Here is a 23,005-nt window from a genome sequence, read left to right as displayed (position 1 = left end):
GACTGTACAAAAAGTCTCATGACCACATCTAGTTGTTCCACGTTTAAATTCTTAGAAAAGGAACATAAGGTTTCATTGTGTCTCTGTGCCATGTTATCATCTTCCCCATTGAACCTAGGTAGAAGCGCTAGGTAGTCCTGGGGCATAACACATAGGGCCCGAGGTAAATGAAGAGGGGCATATTTATTTAGAAAAAAGCCCGGAAGATCCATCTGGATTGATGGAGGGGGACTGAGATTTGCCTGAGGAACTTGGGCCACAACCACAGTGGTTGGACTGAAAGTAGGGTATGTAAGGGTTTTAGGAGTAATTCTTGAGTATTGAGTAACAATAGGTTGAGAGATGGATGAGGAGGCTTTGAAGACTGATGAGACGGTAGTGCAGGTAGTAGGAGTTTTCTCCTTCTAGACTTTCCTGAAAATTATTTTCTCAAGGTCAGATACAAATGGGGCTTTCTGCTGAGAGGTATCTGAGCGAGTGTGGGGCTTCTTAAAAGCCAGGATGATAAATGATAATGGGGGGTAGTGGAGTCGCCAAGGTGATATGGATGCAATCAGAATGCCTCTTCTCACCTACGTAAAGAGTGCTCAATTTGTCGTATCCCAAGGGAAAAATCCTTCAATAAACCCCCGACAACGATGCTAGAAGATGTTGTAGCTCATAGAGACAGCCTTAGATTGCTTACAAGACCAATGCCTGGGCACATCTAGATTTTGAGTGCCTCAAATGATTCTCGGTAAAATGGAGACCTCACATATTATATATGTATATATAAGATAGAATGGGTTGGTTCATTCATCTAAAGGAGTAAGACATGGATTTCTAGTATTTCTTCACATGTACAAATCACAAAAATATAGGCATAAAACAGTGGAGGCCGAGTAGTTCAAGGACTTAGAACTTAATAAGATTTAAGTAGAGCAAGTGAGAGAGGATAAGGAGAAAGAGAAACTCATCACATAGAACTTAAAACCTCAAGAATTCTACCTTCAACACATAGAGCTTGAAGCCTTAAGGATTTTTACACTCAATTAAGTTACGGGCATAAATAATGGATAAAAGAGGGACTGAATGCTATGATTCATGGAGCACAACCTTTAAATATATAATTTCAATAATCCATATAGGCACATGCATTAACAATGTCGATACAAATGAATCTATGAGTAAGTTACAAGTACATGCATTAACATATCAATACAAATGAATCTGTGAGACAATTTGAAATATTTCTAGCAGCTATGATTACATGAATTCAAATAAGAACATGAACATAATGGGTTTTAACAGAGGGAGAACATACTGTAATAATTGAAGGGGGTATCACCACCATATCCTTGATATTCTGAAAGATCTGTATTATAAAGTTATATAGTCTGAAAGTAACATGTAGTGTTTTCTTTAGAACTTTTGAACCTTTGTGAAGTGCTTCTTTCCCCGATTTATCTGGAGAGGGGAGCATGGATATTTATTACAAAAAAAATATCTTCGGCCGAGTCTCAGCTGTTAGGTTGACTGCTGTCTTGGTCGGAATGGCTCTGTGGCCCAGAAACATTACAGAATTAATTGCCTCATTTAAGGGAGGCTCATTACATGACAACAAATAAGTAAACAACCAGACGAGAACATAAATGAAATATCTCTCTGCCCATCCCTATGATTTCCTCTGCTTCAGGTTGCAGTTCACTCTTTGTATGGCCTCCTGTGTTGCTCAGTGGACTCTCGTCGTTTAAGCCTTTACTGCTTGAACCATTTATCCTTTAAAGCTAGGAGTGGGAACCATCAGTTTCATGCCACAGTACTGGATTAGAGGACCCATGGCGGTACTTCGTTTCCCCTCTGTATGGGAGACCATGCTAGATAATTAAATCCTCATGAGCTACTAAGTCCCTTTTCACTCCTATCAACGCCGACCCTGGTTCCATGTCACAATGGCCTTTTTGGATCAGCCCATGCCGGGTTTGAATGCACCACCTGTTTTCTTAAAATCCACAGCTGCCGACCCATCACGCCTTTAAAGTCCTACATTGCATTCTCGACACCCTGATATGCCTGTTTATGCACTTATGTCATAATATGGAGAAATTTCCAGAGCTGGCCCTTCTCACTAAAACATTACAAAACAGAAGAGTCCCGATCCCCTTTAGGCCCCTTTGCTTCAGCCCCTTTTTGTAATATTCTTCATATGACCGAGGTCTTGAACTAGGTGCTTAGCCTGAAGGTGCTAAAGCCTTTAACCATCCTGGGCCATTTTTTCTTTAATACATGAAATCCCACACTTCGGAGATTTCTGATGTTTGCCATTGATATTTCCTCTGGACCCTTGCAATCGCCGATCTGCAGGGTTGGGCCCACCAAAGGTATTGCAATCACCATATGGGAGAGAGAGACCCCTTTACCTCCTTTCATAGCACTGGCCAACAGTCTAGATGCGAAATCCTCATGAGATATAACACATAGAATATTGCATCCAGGGGGATATTCGCATATCGCAATCGCAAGTCGGAGGGGACTTTGGTGGAGGAGGGACCTTGCCTTGCGCGATCGACGACTTGCAATAAGTGACATCATCACTGCTACATGTCACCTTGTGAGTGGTGACTCGTGTCATCTAGAATGCCCCCTTAGGACCCCTGAAAATGCCAAATCTATGTGCCACGTGTCCTCTGTATTGCCACATCGAATGACATATGATGCTATGTCATTTATAAGGACCAATGGTATTTTGCCATGTGGCCCCCTGGAGGAGAGAGAAAAAGGCTCGCTCGTCCTTGTTTTTGTGTCAATTTCCTTTGTTAAATGTTTTTGGCCTTCCTCGACGATTTAAATCTACAGGCCCGAATCTCGGCTATTTTAGTGCTATTAGTGTATTCCTCCCGTGATTCCCTTAAGGGTGATCCATTGTAGACGTCGACTACCGATTGTGATATGCATGGGCTATGCCGAATGCCGATTTACTGATGTGCCATGCCTTAGACCTGCCGATCTGTGATTCGCGATATCGACAATCAGCATATCACAAATTTTATTATCTACCCCTACTGTTGCCTCAGAAGAGCCCCGATTTTCGATTTGTGATGGCCCGCTGTCTTACGATTTGTGATATCGGCAATTGGCCAATCACAAACTCTGATATTTTCCCTTGCCATTGCATTAGTAAGGCCGAAATTGCGATTTGCGATGAGCCTGACCCTTAGCCATTTTTGCTTTTTTTCTAGCTTTGGAAGGGTATCTTAACTCTGCTCTAATTTCTTATCCATGAGTCCGTTTTTAGACTTCCATATACCATTGGAAAGCTCGTTCAAGAAATATACAACTGGGAGGGTTCGATTTGGCTTTGAGTGCTTCTGTGGCTTGGAATATGGCTTCAAAATTCACTACTCTTTGGTAACTTCGATCAAATGAAAACTCATAATACAGTGAGTGACGACAGGTGGCATAACAGTGCATCCTGCATGTGAAAATTTTGAACTTGCTTACCTTCTAGGAGTGTCTGGTATGTGTTTCCAAATTCTGGATCGCTCTTGTAAAGATGCGGCCACCCTAAAGTCTCGTTCTCACAGAAGTCGAGCACAGTGATCAACACCATGACTAGTGGTCAGCAAAGGTAGTCTACAACATTATTGGTGATGCCCTTCTTGTACTTAATGTTCAAATGGAATTGTTGCAGGTATGTGAACCATTTCTGATGGTGATCCTTCTTCAACTTCCCTTGTGTCTGTATGAACTGTAGGGGTTAGTGGTATGTGTGGATGACTATTTCCTTCCGTATAATGTAATGCTTCCATTGACGGCATGCCTGCACAATGGAATACATTTCTTTGTCGTAAGTGGGATACTTTCGGACTGTGTCTGAAAGTGTCTCACTGTGGTAAGACACAAGAAGCCCCTGCTGAGTAAGAACTACACCAATAATATATTCAGAGGCGTCTATCTCAATCTCAAATGGTTGCTGCAGATCTAGTAATGTGAGCACTGGTGTAGAGCAAAGGAGATGCTTCAGCTCAACAAACGATTTTTGTTGGGTTTCAGATTAAAAAATCTTTGGTTTCGCTCCTCCCTTAGTGACTTGACTTAACGACCAAGTGATATGAGAGAACCCCAACATGAACTTGCGGTAGAAATTGGCAAGACCCAGAAAGCTACGAAGCTCTGTTAGAGTGGTTGGGGCTAGCCAATCCAAAATGAGTTGTATCTTGGCTGGGTCCACATGCACACCATGCTCATCAATGATGTACCCTAGATATTGAACCTAAGCCATGCCAAAATTGCATTTCTCCAAATTGGCACACAACTAGTGTTGTCGCATGGTTTGAAGGACCTGTCGAATATGGTGGAGGTGCTCTTCCCAACTTTGGCTGAAGATCAAGATGTCATCTAAATACACCACCACAAATGCATTAGTGAAGGGTCGCAAGATGTCATCCATCAATCTCATGAAGGTTGCAAGGGCATTTGTCAACCCGAAAGGCATGACTAACCATTCGAAAAGACCCTCCTTGTATTTGAAGTTAGGCTTCCATAGATCGAAGGGTTCAGTAGGCACCTCATGATAACCTGACTTCAAGTCAATCTTGCTAAAATATTTTTCCCCCTTGAGCTGGTCTAGAAGGTCGTCAATCCATGGGATTGGGTACCTATTCTGGACAGTGATCTTGTTCAGCGCTCGATAGTCAATACAGAGTCTCCAAGTCCCGTCCTTCTTCTGTACCAATACAATCGGGCTCCCACAGGGTGATGAGCTTGGCTTGATGTGCCCTTTCTGCAACAGCTCTTGAATCCGCCTCTTGATCTCATCGTTCTCCAAAACAAAGCATCGATAGATTGGTCCATTGGGTAGTGGTGCGCTTGGGGCCAGATCGATGGAGTGTTTGAATTGATAATGTAGAAGTACCCCTGTAGCTGAGGTGAAAATGTCCCTGTACTCCTCCACGACCTTGTCCATTTGTTGTTCCTATGCAAAGGAGCCCTGTCTGGAAGCCATGGCCACAACCTTCTTTTTAACCTTAGGGCGAATCATAAGGAAAAAAAATTTCCTAGTCTAGGAAATGATCTTACTGCATTACTTTGAAGTGATCAAAGAGATGGATGTAGATGGGGCTACCTCCAGTATCTTGTACAATTTGTTCTCCAAAGTAATAATCAAAGAGCGACGTTGAGACTCATATACAACATGTCGCTTCCACAGGTATGGTTGTCCAAATAATACATCACAAAATTCAAGAGGATCAACATCACATAGTACCTCATCCGTGAAGGGCTTGATGTTGTAGGGAAGGTGACACTGCTGGCTGATGTAGAGATCTCGTCCTTGATGAAGCTACTCGATGGTGTACGACTGTGGATGTGATGTCGTCGGTAGGACCAACCGCTTCATGACCTCTGATGAAATGAGGTTCTTTTGGCTCCCACTGTCGACCATCAACTGCAGTGGAGAACCCTTCACCCACATCTGTGAGTGCAAGAGGTGTTCCCCCTCCTTTGGATCTTTAGGATCATTCTTCTAGATCTTAGTGGGGGCCACAGTGGCACTGGGCTCTGCATCAATGACTTGCTCCCCTTTGTCATTCCCCTTGTTAGGTTCTGACTTAGAGTCGAAACATGCGTCTGATTCAGAAGCCTTTAGCTCGGCCACCAATGGCTTCTTGGCTCGACACTTACTTGTGTTGTGAGTGGAACTCTTATGGAACTCACGCCATTTTCCCATGTCCTTCTTTATCTTCGGGGTGTTTTTCTTTGCTTATGGCTTCAGCGGGTTGTCCTGGGTCGCCCCGCCTTGGCTTTGGCTTTTGCTATGTGGTTTGGGGGTGCATTATCCTTGCTTCAGATTCGCAGATCCAAAGTCTCACTTTTTTGTTAAACTTCTGCTCAATCTTGGCAGCGTATCAATATGTTGTGTCGAGCGAAGATATGTCCAGGAACTCCATCTCGTCGTGGATGTACTTGTGCAGGTAGCCGCGGTACTTGAGTACCAAATTTCGCTCACAATCCTTGATACCCAATTTTGTGCGGAGGGTATGGAAAACATTTGTGAACTCTGACACATCTTTTTCCCTTCCTTGCCGTAGCATGGTCCAGTTTATGTATTTATCTTCATAGCTTTCGATAGGGTAATATTGTTCCTTGATGGCGCCTTGGAAAGAATCCCAAGTGGGTGTGGTTGAAAACAATGAAGATTCACTCTCGTCCTTTTGTTCATAGTAGGTTTCCCACTAGTCCTTGATGGCTTTGAGAAGTGCAAAAGTAATATTTTCCCGATTGGAAAAGTCATGAACTGAAAAATATCCTTCCAATAGATTCAACCATTTATCTACGACGTCTACATCTATTTGGTCCTCAAATATGGGAATGTCAAAGTTAACTTGTACCTTAAAAGGAGTAGCACCTCCAGAGTGGCTGCAGGATCTGGGAAAATTTATCCATCATTTCTTTCCTTTGTCACTCGAGGGCTTCCTCGAGCAATATTTTGATAGGATCCCCTGCCCCCTTGTCTTTCTTTTCTTCCACCATAGGAGGCCATCGAGGTTTGCAAGGCTGGTCTTGCAAAAGCTCAACTAGATCGAGCCCTAACTCCTTATAACTTGACCTCATTGGGGACATGCAAAGAAAAACAAAGAAAGAGCAGACCGCTCTGATACCACTAATCCGAACTTAAAAAAAACACAACAAATTACAGATATAACCATAAATAAAGAGATACAGTAGAAATAACACTTCATTTATGTTGTGGCTTTTTCTAGCACCTGGAGCACAAGTGCTTCAGGAGATACAAAAAGCTTCCTAGAGACAGCCTATGGGTTGATTGTAGACCAGTGCCTAGGACATATTGAATAGAGGAGGGCATAGGATATTATCAGTGAGGGGTTTTCACAACACTCCAATTGTCATGCAGTTAAAATATAATAAAAAGGGCTTGGTTTAATAGGTCTTCATTAAGGTAGACTCAAGCCAATACATATATCCAAATGCAGGGGGTAAATCGGGGCGACCTCAAAGATAAATGTTTTGTTCTGGTGGTCGACACACAACAATGAGACAACTTAATACTGAAGTTGTAGTAAAGGTGGAGAGGAGGAGAGGAAGGAGGGAAATAGATGCATAGGGCTGTAGACGAACAAAATCCTAAGCAACAATGTTCTAGCAGAAATATGGAAGAGAGAGGAGATGGAATGGTAGAAACAACAGAGTGCTTATTAAGGTTTCATACCAGATATAACATGGGTACCATTATCGCCAAACAACATGAGTAAATCTGGGCTCACACAGGTACCGCAAGTTAATCAAATAACATAAGTAAATCTGTCTTGTACAGGTACTGCAGGTTACAGACTAACAAAAGTAACTCTGTCTTAAACGCAGGGACTGTTTGCTTATTTAGTAGCCTAGATAAATCCATGAATCAGAGAGAAACTGACCGCTTCATTACACTATTTCAGAGAAAAGAAAACACAAATGAAATGAGATTTACAAAGAGGAAACATACTGTGCATTGATCTGCTTGGAATCACCAGGATAGTTTCATTAATATTTGGAGGGTCCAAATAACCAGTCCATAACATTCAGCAGTGTATCAACCAAGTCCCCCCATGAACAAGCAATTTAGAACCAAGAATGGCATCTCAGAATTCAGACCCCTACGGGTGAGAAATTCTGGAACCTTGTGTAAGTGTTTCTTCCCCCTATTTATAAGAAGAGGGGGAGCTTGGGTTACAATTACAAAAACATCTTCGCTAGAGTATCCAGCTGTCTACTAGACTAGCTGTCTCGATGAGTGATGTCTTGCCATCCAAAATATTGCAAAGGATCTAATTCCTTTCTTGAAATACAACAATTGCAGAATAAAATAAAAATAAAAACTGAATGATGAGGGGCGAAATATCCCTTTGTTGTCCCTTGTGAAAGCCTTTGATCAGGCCACATCTCTGCCATGATGCGCTTCTCCTGTTGCTCGACTGGTTCCTGTCACTTTCGCCTTAACTACCTGAATAGCTTGTTCTTCGGAGTTAGGAGTGGGTCGATCGTAAGTGCCTGTCACGAAGTAGAAATGGAGCATGTCCCAACAGTCCTTTGTGGTGTATCAGGGTGGAGCCCCATGCCTCCATTTACTGTTTGAAGTTGTGCGGCGAAGCAGTCAAATTCATTTCAGTGGCCCATGTAGTCCTTGGTTTCTTGTTTTAGGGGATTCTATAGGATTAGCCCATATCACTCTGCCACTACCCAATACTTCTATTCAAAGTCTCAGTTGCCGATCCGTCCACCTTTAAAGATCTGTACCACACTCTCGAAGCCTCGCAGTATTGGGGCTTTTACTTTTAAAGCATTACGAAACAATGAGATCTGATGCCCCTTAGCCCCCTTTGGTTTAGTCCCTTTCAGTGTTTCTGCATCATATGACCGAGCCCTGTGACCTGGGGCTTAGCCCTTGTGTTCTAAGGTCTTTGGATTCCCTTCTGGGGGATTTTTCCTTTGTTGCATAGAATCCCGCATATCGGTGGTTTCTAGCGGTCGCCTTTGGTATCTCCCCTTGACACCTACGATCGTCGATTTGTAGGAAGGGGCCCACTTGGGATATCACAATTGCAATATAGTAGAGGGCCTTCCTACCATACTTCATAGAGTTCGCTGATTGTCCAGACGCGAAACTTCCATAAGGCATATCACATAAAATATCGCATCCGGGAGAGTTCCCACATATCGCAATAACGAGTCCGAAGGGACTTCAACGGAGGAGGAACTTTGGCATGTGCAATCGCTGATCTACGTGATTGGGCCCTTTAGTGCTTAGCCCTTGGTTCTTCGGCCCTCCATGTGATCGCGGGCGAGCCCTCTTACAGGAGCCCCTTTATCGGCGAGGCACAATCGATGAATTCCTTGTGGTGCACCATGCGTTGCTACTCCAATTTTTGATAGGTGATATTGATGACGTCATCAATGCCAAGTGTCTCTTTGTGAGTGGTGACACATGTCACCCAAAAATGCCCCCATAGGGTGCTGAAAATTTTAGATCAGCATGCCACGTGTCCTCCGTATCGCCACATCATCATGATGTCAACTGCCATGTGGATTCATAGGGACCAATGGTATTTCGCCACGTGGCCCCCTAGAGAAGAGAGAAAAGGGCCCGCTTGCCTCTGGTTTTGAGACTAGTTTCCTTTGTAAATCGACATCAACCCTCCCCTACTGCTTTAACGATGTCAGTGAATTCCTTTGTAATTCGTTAAGAATGGTCCATTGGACCCGCCGATCACCGATTTGCTGATGTTGTGGGACTTTGTGCCTCCGATCGTTGATATACACTACCCCTTTTCATTGCACTTTAAAAACCCGTCGATCGCCGATATGCCGCACCTCGGCCCTTTGGCTATTGCGATCGTCGATGTCTACAATTGCTAGTGTAGGTTTTCTCTGTCCTCCCCCGCTGCGCTGCTAGGAAACTCCGAAATGCAATTGTGATGAGCCTCCCTTGGTCTTTTCTCTTTGTTTTCTAGTTTTCAAAGGGCAACTTCAATATGTTCTAACTTCTAATCCAGAAGTCCATTTTTGGACTTCCATATACCGTTGAAAAGCTTATCACGAGCACTATGCAATGGATAGACTCTGACTTAGCTTAGAGAACTTATGTGGCTTGGGGGATGGCTTCAAACTTCACTTGTCTTTTTCACCCTTTTCACAGCTGCAAACACATTTAGTAGTGAGTGACAACAATTTCATTAATATTAGAATACGAAAATATGCTTACAAACAAAATGGAAATACTAGCTCAGGTGATGATAGCTTATCTCTGAGAAGAGATGTGGCAGCTACATGCCTCTGAACCGTGTTACAATGAGGCTCAAGGGACTATTTATTATTGAACAACATGGGAAAACCCTAAACAACCAAAAGCCTAACCCCAGGAGATGGAACACCAAGAGTTTGTGGGCCCCATTGGGGTTAGTTGGGTAACCAACTTGCCAGGGTCGTAACTTAGTCATATTATCTCCGTTTGGCACGTACGATACCTTGTTATTTAAGATTAATAAAAGTTTAAATGAGAGTCTCTCTTTGAAGAGACATTCATTTAGTTATCGACAATTAGTATCAATCGATATTGTCATACCAAACAAGCGCAAGTGACATGCCATTCGAAAATATTCCTACTTGTTGGCATGGAACATTTTCCCACATCAACATGTCAAATTTAGTGGTTCACTTCATGAAATCATCATCCATGAAAAGAGAAACCCATACAATCCATTTTGATTATATGATATGAGATATAATTGATACGTATTATGAAAATGTATAAATTACATTATTGTAACATTATTCTTAATTGTAACTTATTACTATATATAATAATTGTTTATAATATTATAACAATAATTCTAATAAACTCTAAGATATATTAAAGTGAGCTATGTCAATTGAGTGTAGCCCAAGTGCTTGAGAGGAGGATCATTATTCTCCCCATCTAGGTTATATTCCTATAAGTGATGTATTGACCTCTTAACAAGTATATTGTTGTAACAATTTCAAGTTCTATTGTTGACTTAGCCTTTTATTGTGAACAATCCAAGGTTTACTTTGGGTACTATCCATAGAATGAATTAACCTCTTAACACGTATATTGTTGTAACAATTTCAATCCCTATTGTTGACCTAACCTTTTTCCCTAAACACTCTATGGTTTACCTTGGGTACCATATTTGAAATGAGGGAAATGCTTGACAATTTCCTTAGAAAATTTTCCCTGGAAAACAAGGAAAATTACAATGAGATATGTGCATGCATTCCTCTTATATGCACATTATCTTTTGTTGCATGAACGTTGTCACTTAGAAGTGGTTACCATAATGTCTTTTCCTTTTCCTTAGCCATAAGTGGGATGCTACTAAATTAGGTATTATTCTCATTAATATAGATGATACTAAAAATTATGTTTTTATTATAAGTCAATTGGATCTAGCCCCTAGTGGTTGAGAAAAAAGTTGTTATCCTCTCCATATGGGTTTAATATGTTTGTTCTATATTTATTTTTTGTAAAGATCATTAAATATACTCAGAAAAATTAAATATATCCCCTTATTAACTCCTATTTCACTTTGTATCTAAAACATCATTCATAAAATATTGTAAACTCTATATTCAATAACAAATACCTGAATACATCTCTGTTCTGATAAACTCAGTCCAAGGCAACAGATATTGTGCTACAAAGTCTTACTTTTTCTCCTAATCCAATCTCTAGTGAAACAAAAATACTCCTAAAACTAAAAAAAGCTCCTCAAACTTTTTCTTATAAAACAAGAATACTTATCACGATACTGAAGGTTGTGAACATATATATAATTGAAAGAAATATGCACATTATTTACCTAAAGCTATGCAGGATGGCTATCAACAGTGAGTGAGTGAGTGAGTTGACATCAAGATATATGGAAGGGATTCACTACTCCCTGCCTCACACTTCACATTAACAACACTAAAGCACCAGTGTATATATATGAAAGGAATATACACATTATTACCTTAAGCTTTGCAAGATGGCCATCAACAATGAGTGAGTTGACATTTAAGAGATAGGGAAGGGATTCACTAGTCCTTGCCTGACATTTAACACCAACAGCACTGAAGGGCCAGCCTCCGAAATATATATATATATATATATATATATATATAAAAGAAATATGCACGTTATCACCTGAATCTCTGCAAGATGGCCATCAACAGTGAGTGAGTTGACATCAAGAAATATGGAAGGGATTCACTACTCCCTGCCTCAAACTTAACACCAACAACTTTTTTTGTTGGCTTATACGCTTAAACTTCTAAATCTTCTGTAATGACATGTCTGTACATTTATTTGTATTACTAAATTCTAATTCTTCTGGAATGACACATCTGTACATTTATTCTTTTTAATAAATATGTATAGACTCCAAATCATAAACTTGTGGAAGAATGACCCAGTTTGATTCCCTCCCAATTATAAATACAATAAAGGAGCTCCTAAAGATAAAGATGGCTCAAGTCTCACTCCACTCAGAAAGACGATTATTCCTTCCAACAAAACACGCACAAAATAATTTCTACCTCCTGGTTAGCTATTCTATGATCCTTTTCAATTTAATAGATAACTCTTGCACCAATAAAAAGCCAAAGAGTCAATGACAGTTACAACAGAAAGAGGCCACAGACGGCCTCAATACCTACAAATTATAACATCAAATGGACCAACATTGCTGAGGGTACGTTTGCATTTCTCTGGCCAAAGCACTGGTCAATTCCTCTGCACGTTCATCCTGACCCCCAGCGAAATTGTAAACTCTGAAAGATAACTGAAAAACCCTCCATAGCATCTGCAAGCATGTCCGCAACCGACGGTCATCACATGCATCCATCATGTCACCAACACCTTTACTTGGAGCTGCTTTGGTTGCCTTGCTCTCCTGTACAAAATTCCATATATACAACCATCGCTTATTAAGCGCTAAGGGCTGTTAAAACTTTCGTAACTTGAAGCAGGAAGCTTATTAACAGAGTGTCTACTATTTGATTGCTCAAGAAATCTTAACTTATTTCTAAACAAGATTTTATATCCTTCACTGACCTCCAATGCTAGAGCTATACAGTTAGAAGAAACATCAACCATTGATTCCTTGATGCGAATAAGTACATTGAAGTCAAAGAATATTTTATGTCTCTCGAAGCGTTTTGCTTCTTCATCCTTAATGCGCTCCAAAGTCTCCACCTCCATTTTGATCTGTGGAAGATTTAATTGTATAAATATATTGATAACTAAGTTAGAAAGTAACAAGAAATAATGCAGACGAGAGTGAAACAGCCATCCTTATTTTCATTGTAAATATGGAAATATTTTGGAATCTGAGGAACAGGTAATAATGTAGAAGACACTGAAACAGCCATTCTTATCTTCATTGTAATTTTGTAAATATTTTGGAACCTGAGAAACAGGAGTAAGTGGAAATTGGAATCTATTTGATTTGACGTAATTTTTAAAATATTCCTGAAATTTGCAATTAGTTAAATTCAACACAGTGAAACTTGAAAATTTTGTTTTCCCTAAATCAATCATTCAGAGTAACAAGATAACAATATTAATTTTGAGTGGCTAATATGAAATTCCAGACCCATGGTGAGAATATGGGTGTCTAGTAAACATAGAGTTGTGTTCTAACCTTAAGCTTTGCCATAGTGAAAAAGAATAAATGTAACACTGGTCAGTTTTCAAGATAACATATTAATTTGAATGGCTAATCTGAAATTCCATACCCATGGTGAGAAGATGGATGTCTAAGAAACATAGAGTTGTGTTCTAACGTTAAGCTTTGCCATAGTTAAAAAATAGATGCAACACCGGTCAGTTTTCTTCATTTAGGCATTCTATAAAAGAACGAACCGAGGGAAATTTCGGTATTTGCTTCATATAGGTTTTTCGCTATTACCATTACAATTCATTTAGTAATATATTTTTCGACTTAACGGATTGTAGTGCAAAGATGCAAATTTCTGGATCTGCTGATAGTTGAATTTAGCTTATGTATATACCTAGTTGAATTTAGCTTATGTATATACCGGTGAGAAATAATGTGAAATCTTCATCCTTTATGTTGTCCAAATAGCAATTGACATCAAATATATTTTTCCCAAGTTTGATGCTCAGCAACCCACGAAGAGCAGTGCTAGGGTTTAAACCTGAGAATAATTTTTCATGAAACCAAATTCTCAGAGTAACAAGATAATAAGATTTACAAATAGCAAATTACCTTGTCAAAGTAGCACGTAACCCTATCAAGTTGCCGAGACAATGGAGCCACAACCTGCAAGGTATTAAGATGATCGGCTATGGAACTTAATTTAGTGTAAAGTGTCGCTGCAGCCCGAACTACTTCCAATTTTTTGGTTGGGAAACCTTCAAACCTTGCCAAAACCTATGCATCACTGAACATGGTCAATAATCATAGAAAGGAGGACAAATTTAGAAAGAGTAAAGAATAAATTATCATTTTAGAGTCTGAAATATTGTCTTGCTGTTCAAACCAATTCTATCTATACATTCAATCTGTCACACCTGGGTTTCGTCTGTCAAGTCCTCAAGGTGAAGTTCAACATAATGGTGAAACTTCAATAATTCATCCATATTTCTTGTTTCAAAGCATTCAATAGCGTGCTTCATTTCCATAATCTGGGTCGCAAAGCGCTGTGCATCTTCTTCTATCTGCTGAAAATAAGATGACCTGTATTGGAAATTGAAACCAAATATCAAGTTAACATTTCCATTCTAACACCTGCAGGTCAGTCATGCCATAAACCATTTCACATTGTCGAATTCTAGTTATGATTTTTTCTTGAAGATGAGGAAGTATTTCTCCATGCCCTGCAGTGAAATGCATATGCGTGTGTGTGTTCGCACCGCCCACCCCCAACACACTTGAAAAGTACAAGTTGACTACTAAAATGAAACAAATTGCAAAACAAAGTATCACTACCTTCTAGCTATCTCTGCAAGGGCTTCAGCCATGCCTTGGGTACCGTTATTGCCACCACCACCAACCAGTTTTCTGCGAGCATCTGATGTTTTTCCTGTTTGGCCGCCCCCCTCCACTTTACCCTTCAAAACTCTATAGAGGTTACCTATTTGACTTGATCTCTTCAATCTCGTATTTGATCTCCTTGGTCGCAAGGCTTTACAGGCATTCGATGGGGGTGGAGGAGGAGGCAGAGGAAGAGATTTAGCTGGTACCGTGGATGGAGGCAGAGGTAGAGATTTAGATGGTACCGTAGGTGGAGGCAGAGGTGGTGGGGGCGGAGGTAGAGATTTAGCTGGTACCGTGGGTGGAGGTAGAGGTGGAGATTTAGATGGTACCGTGGATGGAGGCAGAGGTGGTGGAGGTGGAGGCAGAGGTGGAGATTTAGATGGTACCGTAGGTGGAGGAAGAGGTGGTGGGGGTGGAGGTGGAGGTGGAGGCAGAGGTGGAGATTTAGCTGGTACCGTGGGTGAAGGCAGAGGTGGAGATTTAGATGTTACCGTGGGTGGAGGCAGAGGTGGTGGGGGTGGAGGTGGAGGTGGATATTTAGCTGGTAACGTGGGTGGAGGCAGAGGTGGCGGGGATGGAGGTGGAGGCACAGGTGGAGATTTAGCTGGTACCGTGGCTGGAGGCAGAGGTGGAGATTTAGCTGGTACCGTGGGTGGTGGCAGAGGTGGAGTTGACACAGTGGATGGAGGTGGAAAGGTCAGTTTTGCAGAAGTATTGTTACTGGAATTGTCACTTTCTTGAATAGTCTTTGTAATTCTTTTTAGTGGTTGGTTGCTTTCACCAACAGGCTTGTTATGCTCGAAAATTTGAACTCTACATCTGGAATCAGGATTCTCAGAAGCAGAGAAGTTAACACCATTAGTACTCTTTCTAAAATTGCTTGGTTGCTCTCTCTGCATCTTGTCCACATTAGTTGTTAAAGAATGATTAGTAAGACATTTAGCCCGTACCGTGGGTGCAGGTGGAGGTGTGGCCACTTCCATGGAAGGAGGCAGAGAAAGAGATTTAGTCGGTACCATGGGTGGAGATAGAGGTAGAGTTGACACCATAGTTGGAGGCGGGGAGATCAATTTTGTGGAAGTACTGTTATGAGAATTGTCAGTTTGTTTGATAGTGTTTGTGATTGTTTTTAGTGGCTTGTTCCTTTCACCAACTGGCTTGCTATGCTTGGAAATTTGAACTACAGATTTGGAGTCAGAATTCTCCCAGGTAGAAACGTCAACACCATTAACCCTCTTTCTACATTTTCTAGGTTGATTTCTCTGTGTCTCGTCTAGATGAATTGTCAACGAATGTTTAAGAGCAGGACCTTTGGTGCACTTCTCAGTATTGCTGGGTTGTTCTCTCTGCATCTTGTCCACATTAGTTGTCAAAGAATTTTTAGGATCAAGACCTTGGGTGCCAATATTGGGAGAAAGGTCCTTGAAACAAATTGGATGCGAGCTACCAGTAACCAGATTTCTTGGAAGCCAAAGTAAAGGTGGAGCAAAAGCATTCAGAAAAATCCTTGGTCTCATTGAAGTTTGGCTGCTCTCTTCCAAAACTGATGTAGGGGTGAGCAGAGCTTGGTTATAAACCTTGCTCTCTAAATACTCTGAGGATTCTGAAGAATCTGAAATCTCATAGGTTACTGCACCCCGGCATTCATTATCCTCTTTTATCTCAAGTCTGTTCCTTGCTCTCCTACTTATATCATCTAGCGTCTCAAAAATCCTTCGACCTGTGCATCAAAATCCACAAATTTTGCTCAATGCATTTTTTCTACCCAGTGGGACAAGTATCCTAAACAAAACTTAAGAATAATCTTTTACATTGTGTGTCGAAACGACAAAGATCTGTGGATTTGGGACCAGTGACCTACATAGTTGTTCCAGATTACAAGTGTCCTCAAATGGCTTTCGCTTGTGGCCTTGACTTCTATTGTTCTTCAAATCGATTCTCTTCAGAGCACTAGTGGAAGTTCTAAACACTGAAGAATATTGCTGTCCATTGAGGTCTGCATCATTTGTGCTCTTTTCTTCAGCGAAGTCACCGGCCTTATGATCAAATGAGTCTACCCAGGTGTCTTCCATAAATCGAAGCGACTTGTAAAATTGCTGCAACCTCTGCACACCATCAGGCTATTTAAAAATGAAAAATTACAGTACTGAAGATAATTCAATCAAAATCTAATACCAAGAAAGAGAACAACATAAAGACCTGGATAGTAGGCTTCTGATCTCCTTCTGAGGACAAACATGAGAATGTTGAAGGTGCTTTCACTGGAGACAACTTATAAAGTGTTTCCATGGTGCTCGATAATAACTACAATAAACATATTGACAGGTATTGTAATAAAAATCAATATATTTTTTTAGTGAAAACAAGTTGCAACTCTTCTGATCAAGATTAAAATCAAAATTCCACCACTGCAACAAATTCTCAAGCCAATTCCAGGCAGCCATAGCTCCAAAATATGTAGTAACAATTTATGTTGTTGGACACAGTATAGCACCGATATACCTCATCTAGATTTGCCGATATATTGCGAGGTGGGAGCTCTAAGGCCTCTCGTAAACTAAATACCCGTTTTTGGAGCTCAAAAACTATGGGGTCTCCAACCTGACCATGACTACCAACACTCTCACTGTCCAAGCTCTGTAGTTGTGACATGTTCATACTTAGCCTGGTCTGCATTGCCAATTCTGGAGGGGCTATTACCTGCAAGAAATAGAAACTAATATAGCAGAACTGAAGAAGCATATAGTCTCTTTGGATATTGAATGCTTTGCATTGCTAATGTGAAGGAAATACAAGCTGGAAGCAACAAATAACTGCCTTCAAGGCTGTCCCTACAAGATCATAGTGTACAAGCAACAAATAACTGTTTCCAATGCTCTATATCATCCATATAATTGCAAGTATCAAGAGATTTTAAAGTTGCAAAGCTTCCCATGATGGACATGTTTAACTTCTTTTTAACAAATTGCAAAGCAACAGCATCAAACCTCCACCCAGCAGAGCTGCCAAGGATCCTTAGTCCAGACTCCAGAGTATGTGATAACTGTCTTCAAGAATGTTGCCAAGTGGAGTACTTGTTGGTATAAACCTCCCAGGCCTTATTGACAAAATGTGTGCCTAACAGGCATAGAGATATGTTTAAGCCCCCTCAAGATAATAATTAAAAATCCACAAGTACGCAAGAAGTCATATCTTCTGGGGTCAGACTGGGCCTAGAGCTCCTTGATGATGTGGACAGGGTCTCACCATAAGTTAGGCGCTTAATTATATTTGTATAAATTTATATTAATTTCAAATTTAAGAAATATCTAGAGGAATCAAAAGAAATAGAAACCTAATTTATGGAAGTTTAAATAATTTACAATTAAGATAAATTTATACTGAATTTTACTATTATTATATATTTTTTAATTATTATTATTATTTATTATTTATTTTTTAATCTTTTATTCTTCAGATTTTAGCCTTTTCTACAATTTAATATTATATATGTGACACATTTACTATTAAAAACAAACAGATCTACTATCAATAAATAAAACAAGAGAAGAAAGAAGAGATCTACAACCAATCAATAAGAAAGGAGAACAAAGAAGATTTTTCTCTTTGAACAAAAGCTGATCAATGAGAAAGGAGAAGAAAGGAGATTTTTCGCTTTAAACAAAAATTGATCAATAACAAAGGGGATTTTTCTCTTTAAACACAAAAATAGAACTATAAGAAAAGGCATTGGAGTCCAGACTCCAGAGTATGGATAGCTGTCTTCAAGAATGTTGACAAGTGGAGTGCTTATTGGTATAAACCTCCCACGCCTTATTGAGAAAATGGGTGCCCAACAAGCATAGAGATATGTTTAAGCCCCTCAAGATAATAATTAAAAATCCACAGGTACGCAAGCATTCATATCTTCTGGGGTCAGAGTCCAGACTGAACCTAGAGCTCCTTGATGATGTGGGCAAGGTCTCACCATAAATTATGTGCTCAATTATATTGGCATACTTTCATATTATTTCCAAATTTAAGAAATATCCAGAGGAATCAAAAGAAATAGAAACCTAATTTTATGGAAGTTTAAATAATTTACGATTAACATAATTTGTTCTATTATTTAATTATTTAATTAAACTTTTTCTACAATTTAATATTATATATGTGACACATTTACTATGAACAAAAAATCAGATCTACTATCAATAAATAAAATAGGTGAAGAAAAAAGAGATCTACAATCAATCCATAAGAAAGGAAAAGAAAGAAAATTTTTCTCTTTGAACAAAGCTGATCAATGTGAAAGGAAAAGAAAGGAGATTTTTCCCTTTAAACAAAAATTTTGATAATAACAAAGGAGAAGAAAGGGGATTTTTCCTTTAAACAAAAATAGATCAATATGAAAGGAGAAGAAATGTTTAAAGCTCAAGAAAAGGAGATTAGAGATATTTTTCTCTTCAAACTAAAATGGGTCCAAGTAACTACCAAGGCAATCTCAATTAAAATTTAAAAAATATACACAGCTCAAGGTGGATAGAAACCAGTAGAAAAACAAACAGTCATCAGAAACCTGAATTGAATTAGAGCATGATAGATATACACAGGTCAAGATGCTAGAGACCAGGAGAAAACAAACAGTCGTCAGAAACTAGAATTGAACTACAACATGATAGATATCAATTATAGAAACGCTAGACCTGAATTGAATTGGGGCCTGTATCAAAACCCCATTTAAGAACCACTAAAATGGCATTCTATATGCATTTAAAATAAAGAGTTACCCGAAGGGTATTGGCGCCCAAGCGTTCTTTCAGAGTCTTTTCGCTCTCGCCTATGCTCACTTCCATCTCCATTTTCTTACGAACTGATTCTTTATTGCCTGTTCACCAAATTAAATCTGATTCAAACACCATACACATTTTTGATCTCATAAAAGCAGCTGAAGACACAGGCCCACCTTATCGTAAACTCGATTCAATCCGACAGATATGATCCTGCGAAATTCCTCAATCTGTTTCTCTTGATCTTCTCAATCTCCTGGTTCGTAAACTCGATTAAATTCTAACAGTTATGGTGCTACGAAATTCTTCAAGCTTTTCTCGTGCTCTTCTCCAGTTTCCCGTCAAAATAAAAGACTGAGAGGGTCGGAGGAGATATATGTGAGGCGATGTAGGATATAGGAAGTTTGATAGACGAAGGAAGCTATTTTTCAAGAATATAAAAGCAATCTTCCACAAGAAGGAAGGAATAATCAAAGAACGTATAATAAGAACTTCACAGCCGTATATTGATTTTCTACATCTTATACAGGTTTTGGATTTTGGTTATATATCTGCCAGGGTGTTGACGGTTTGATCATGGTTGAGAATTCGTCAAAGCGTGTGTCAATCACATAGAAATTTAGTCCGAAGAAGCAACTGCCATACCAATAACAGTCCAAAATGTTTCTCGCCATTACCACATTCTTTTAAAAGAATCGCCAGGAGGAGGTCATAAATTACTGTAAATATTAAGCACGTAAATATTTGTAAGCCAGTAATTGGCGGGCTGCCTTCAATGACTATTCATTATTTCACCATGATGCTTAAGAGTTGTCATAAATTATCATGTTTAATCACGACGGACTTGATTCATTTTGGGATTTTGTTTTCGTAATCTTACTCATAATTTGATCAACCTAATCATTGGTTTTTGGAATTCTTAAGAGTTTTGTCTGTCTGTTTGGTTTTTTTTTTTAAATATTAAAATACACGTTGACACTAAATTAAATTATTATTATAATAAAAAAGTTAATTAATAAAGAAACAAATTTTTATTTTCATTTCTTAGCACAATATAGATTAATATAAAAATGATGTTATAATTATAAGTTAGAGTACATGTTGCTATCAAATATTAAATCAAATAATAATAATAATTAATAATAATTAAACATAATATTTATTTGATTAAAAAATAATAAAAATAATAAATAATGCGGTTTCTCTCTGATAATGCGATTTCTCCCAGGATCGTTCCAATCGTGATCTGCGGCTTCTCCCGGGATCGTTTCCAGGCTTCCAGCTAAGGCGATCCCTATGCGATCGACTTTGAACTTCTCTTACATCCCTATGCGATCTGCAGCTAGACGGGCGATCTGCGGCTAGACGGCCGATCTGCAGCTAGACGGGCAATCTACAGCTTCTCCCGGGATCGTTCCAGGCTTCCAGCTAAGGCGATCCTCACTGGTTTTTTCTTCTCAGATTTTCCACGGTAAGGGACATCCTGAGTGACCGCTTCTCCCGCCGATCTGTAGCTTCCCCAACGATCTGCAGCCAGTGCTCTGAATTTTCAATCCACGAAGGTTGGTAAGAAGCCTAAGGTTGTTAAGAACCCTAAATACGTTTTTCCATTGCTGCTATGTAATTTTTTGAGAAGTTTGAAATAGATCAGGGTCTGCGGCTCGATTGGGCTCTCCAAGGTTTGCGGCTTTCCAAGATCTGCTGCTCTCCAAGTTAGATCTGCGGCTATTTCTTCAGATCTGCTGCTCTCCAAGTTAGATCTGCGGCTATTTCTCTAGATCTGCAGCTCTATTGAGATATAGAGGGGCTCTCCAGATCTGCGGCTCTCCAAGTTGTAGATCTGCCGATTCTGTAGCTTCTTTTCGGCAATCTTCTATACTCAGTAGGAGAGCATTCTCCAGATGGCTCCCAGCTTCGCGAAAATAGCTGCTGGCTCAGTGCCATCTGCCTCTGGGGGGCAAGCTCCTGCCCATATCGTCAGTGAAGCCCCAGCTCCCACTATCCAGGTGGTCCAAGCCTCACTCGATGAGGCTTTAAAGTTCTCTGAAAGTGCCCTAATCTGCCAATTCAATGGTTTTTGGCCGCGACTGACAGCTCTCCACAATTGGATCTCGGAGGTATGGAAGCCTCTAATTCCTGATGCAATTAATATCTACCCCTGTGCTAGGGGTTTCTTTATAGTAGATTTTGAAAACCTTGAAAGCAAACAATGTATTCTAGATTCCGGCCCTTGGTTTTGGGAAAAATCAGGCCTATTCATGAGGCCATGGAACCCATCATTCGATCCCTCAACAACAGTGATAACCTCAGCACCAGTTTGGGTGAGATTGCCAAACCTACCCTTGCATCTCTGGAATTTCTCTTCGCTAAAAGCCATTGGAAATGCAATTGGGAAATTTTACTGCAGGTGCCCAGAAACAGAGGAATATGCCAGAACCACCTATGCACGCATCTGTGTGGAAATGGACTTCAACGTCGGATTCCCAGCTGAAATACACCTAACAAGTAAAGACTATGTGTGGAACCAAAAACTCGATTATGAAAGTGTCCTCTTCAGATGTCGATCCTGCTTTGAGACAGGCCACCTAGCCAAAAATTGCCCAAAAGCCTCCCAGAAAAATTCTGCTAGAAAAAATCACCACAGATCTACATGGTGGGAAGGAGCACAAAAGGAACACTACACTGTCATCAAAGAAGAATACTCTCCAGAAAACTTTGAATCACAAGAAATCAGACAAGAAAGAAACAACTCTCAAGACAAGCAGGGGGAAAGCCCCGCCCAAAAACAAAAGAGTGAACTCGACAATCCCTCAAGTTATGAGGGTTCGAATACCGCACAAAATAAATCTCCATTTAACAGCAAAGCAAATCTCCTAGACCAAACTTGTTCTCCGACTATCTTCAAAAGGACGAACACAATAGATCGTGAAGCTAAGACACCAATGTCCCAAGAATCAAAAGAGATGAAGGAGATGCAAGATAAAGAAAGTTGGAAGACTGTAGAGAAAAAAAAAGAAAGCTACAGCACCAATCTCGCCAAGAAAGACAAGGAGCCAGACAATTAGAAACTAAGAAAGAAAATTATAGGTCCGATAGACCAATTTGGTCTCAGTGGACGGTAACCATCATCATCATCATCAATAGTTTGATTTAATTCAATTTAATTTGTTTTAGTATAATTTTATTTTTATTAAAAAATTATATAGAGTTAAAAAAAAACATAATATATATACTTGTAATATAATTTTTCTAAATTTTATGTTTAAATTTAATTAACAAATATAGATTGATAAATAAAAATATTTTTATATATAAAGAATTGAAATATATATAAAATATATATGGAAAAGTTAGAAGGTTGCTTAGAGAAAGCAGGTTGTGCTGGCACGATCTTAGCTGGGATAGTCATCATCCTTCTTCTTTATGTTGACGATATTGTTCTTCTCGCAAGGTGTCCATTTGATCTTGATAAGCAACTTAGACTTCTTAAGGATTTTTGCTTTACCATGGGTATGACTGTTAACACTGACAAAACAAAAGTTATGATTATCAAATCCAAGAAGGACACTTACGCTAGTTTTATGTATGACAATAGTAACTTGGAGGAAGTGTCTTCTTACAAGCATCACAAGCTCAACTGGAACTATAGCATTGAGAAAAGGAATAATGGGGGGTGGAAAGCTTATTTTGGTCTTG

General features: G+C 39.7%; 1 protein-coding gene across 6 annotated transcripts; it reads right to left on the bottom strand.

The window, feature by feature from the left end:
* Positions 1–11,875: 11,875 nt before the first annotated feature.
* Positions 11,876–19,818, bottom strand: LOC149208540 (uncharacterized). Of its 6 annotated transcripts, none has more exons than XM_089396106.1 (10): positions 19,486–19,817; positions 19,310–19,407; positions 17,043–17,240; positions 16,740–16,844; positions 16,402–16,660; positions 14,493–16,260; positions 14,075–14,240; positions 13,770–13,934; positions 12,593–12,745; positions 11,876–12,431 (listed from the first exon to the last, which is right to left on the bottom strand). In XM_089396106.1, the coding sequence occupies exons 2-10, from the start codon at positions 19,379–19,381 to the stop codon at positions 12,207–12,209; spliced, it is 3,111 nt and encodes a 1,036-aa protein (XP_089252232.1). In that variant the 5' UTR covers positions 19,382–19,407; positions 19,486–19,817; the 3' UTR covers positions 11,876–12,206. The 6 variants fall into 6 exon arrangements, with proteins under 6 accessions (XP_089252232.1, XP_089252234.1, XP_089252233.1 ...); XM_089396108.1 differs by having other exon boundaries at positions 16,402–16,636; XM_089396107.1 differs by having other exon boundaries at positions 16,402–16,645; positions 19,486–19,816.
* Positions 19,819–23,005: the final 3,187 nt, after the last annotated feature.

This window comes from Pinus tabuliformis, chromosome 1_2 (assembly GCF_031772625.1).
Source record: "Pinus tabuliformis cultivar Carrire ecotype Pingquan chromosome 1_2, CPIR1, whole genome shotgun sequence".
In the NCBI taxonomy this organism is placed as follows: domain Eukaryota; kingdom Viridiplantae; phylum Streptophyta; class Pinopsida; order Pinales; family Pinaceae; genus Pinus; species Pinus tabuliformis.
Note: the sequence above shows the minus strand (reverse complement) of the source record. Positions and strands in the feature narration are given on the sequence as shown.

What these genes read in the sequence shown, in the direction of transcription:
- LOC149208540 (XM_089396106.1), bottom strand. Translation starts at nt 19,381, where the DNA reads ATGGAGATGGAAGTGAGCATAGGCGAGAGCGAAAAGACTCTGAAAGAA. An exon ending in TATCGGCAAATCTAGATGAG is followed by an intron (nt 16,845 to 17,042) that starts GTATATCGGTGC and finishes TGTTTATTGTAG; the next exon opens with TTATTATCGAGCACCATGGA. An exon ending in TTACGTGCTACTTTGACAAG is followed by an intron (nt 12,746 to 13,769) that starts GTAATTTGCTAT and finishes AATCTTCCACAG; the next exon opens with ATCAAAATGGAGGTGGAGAC.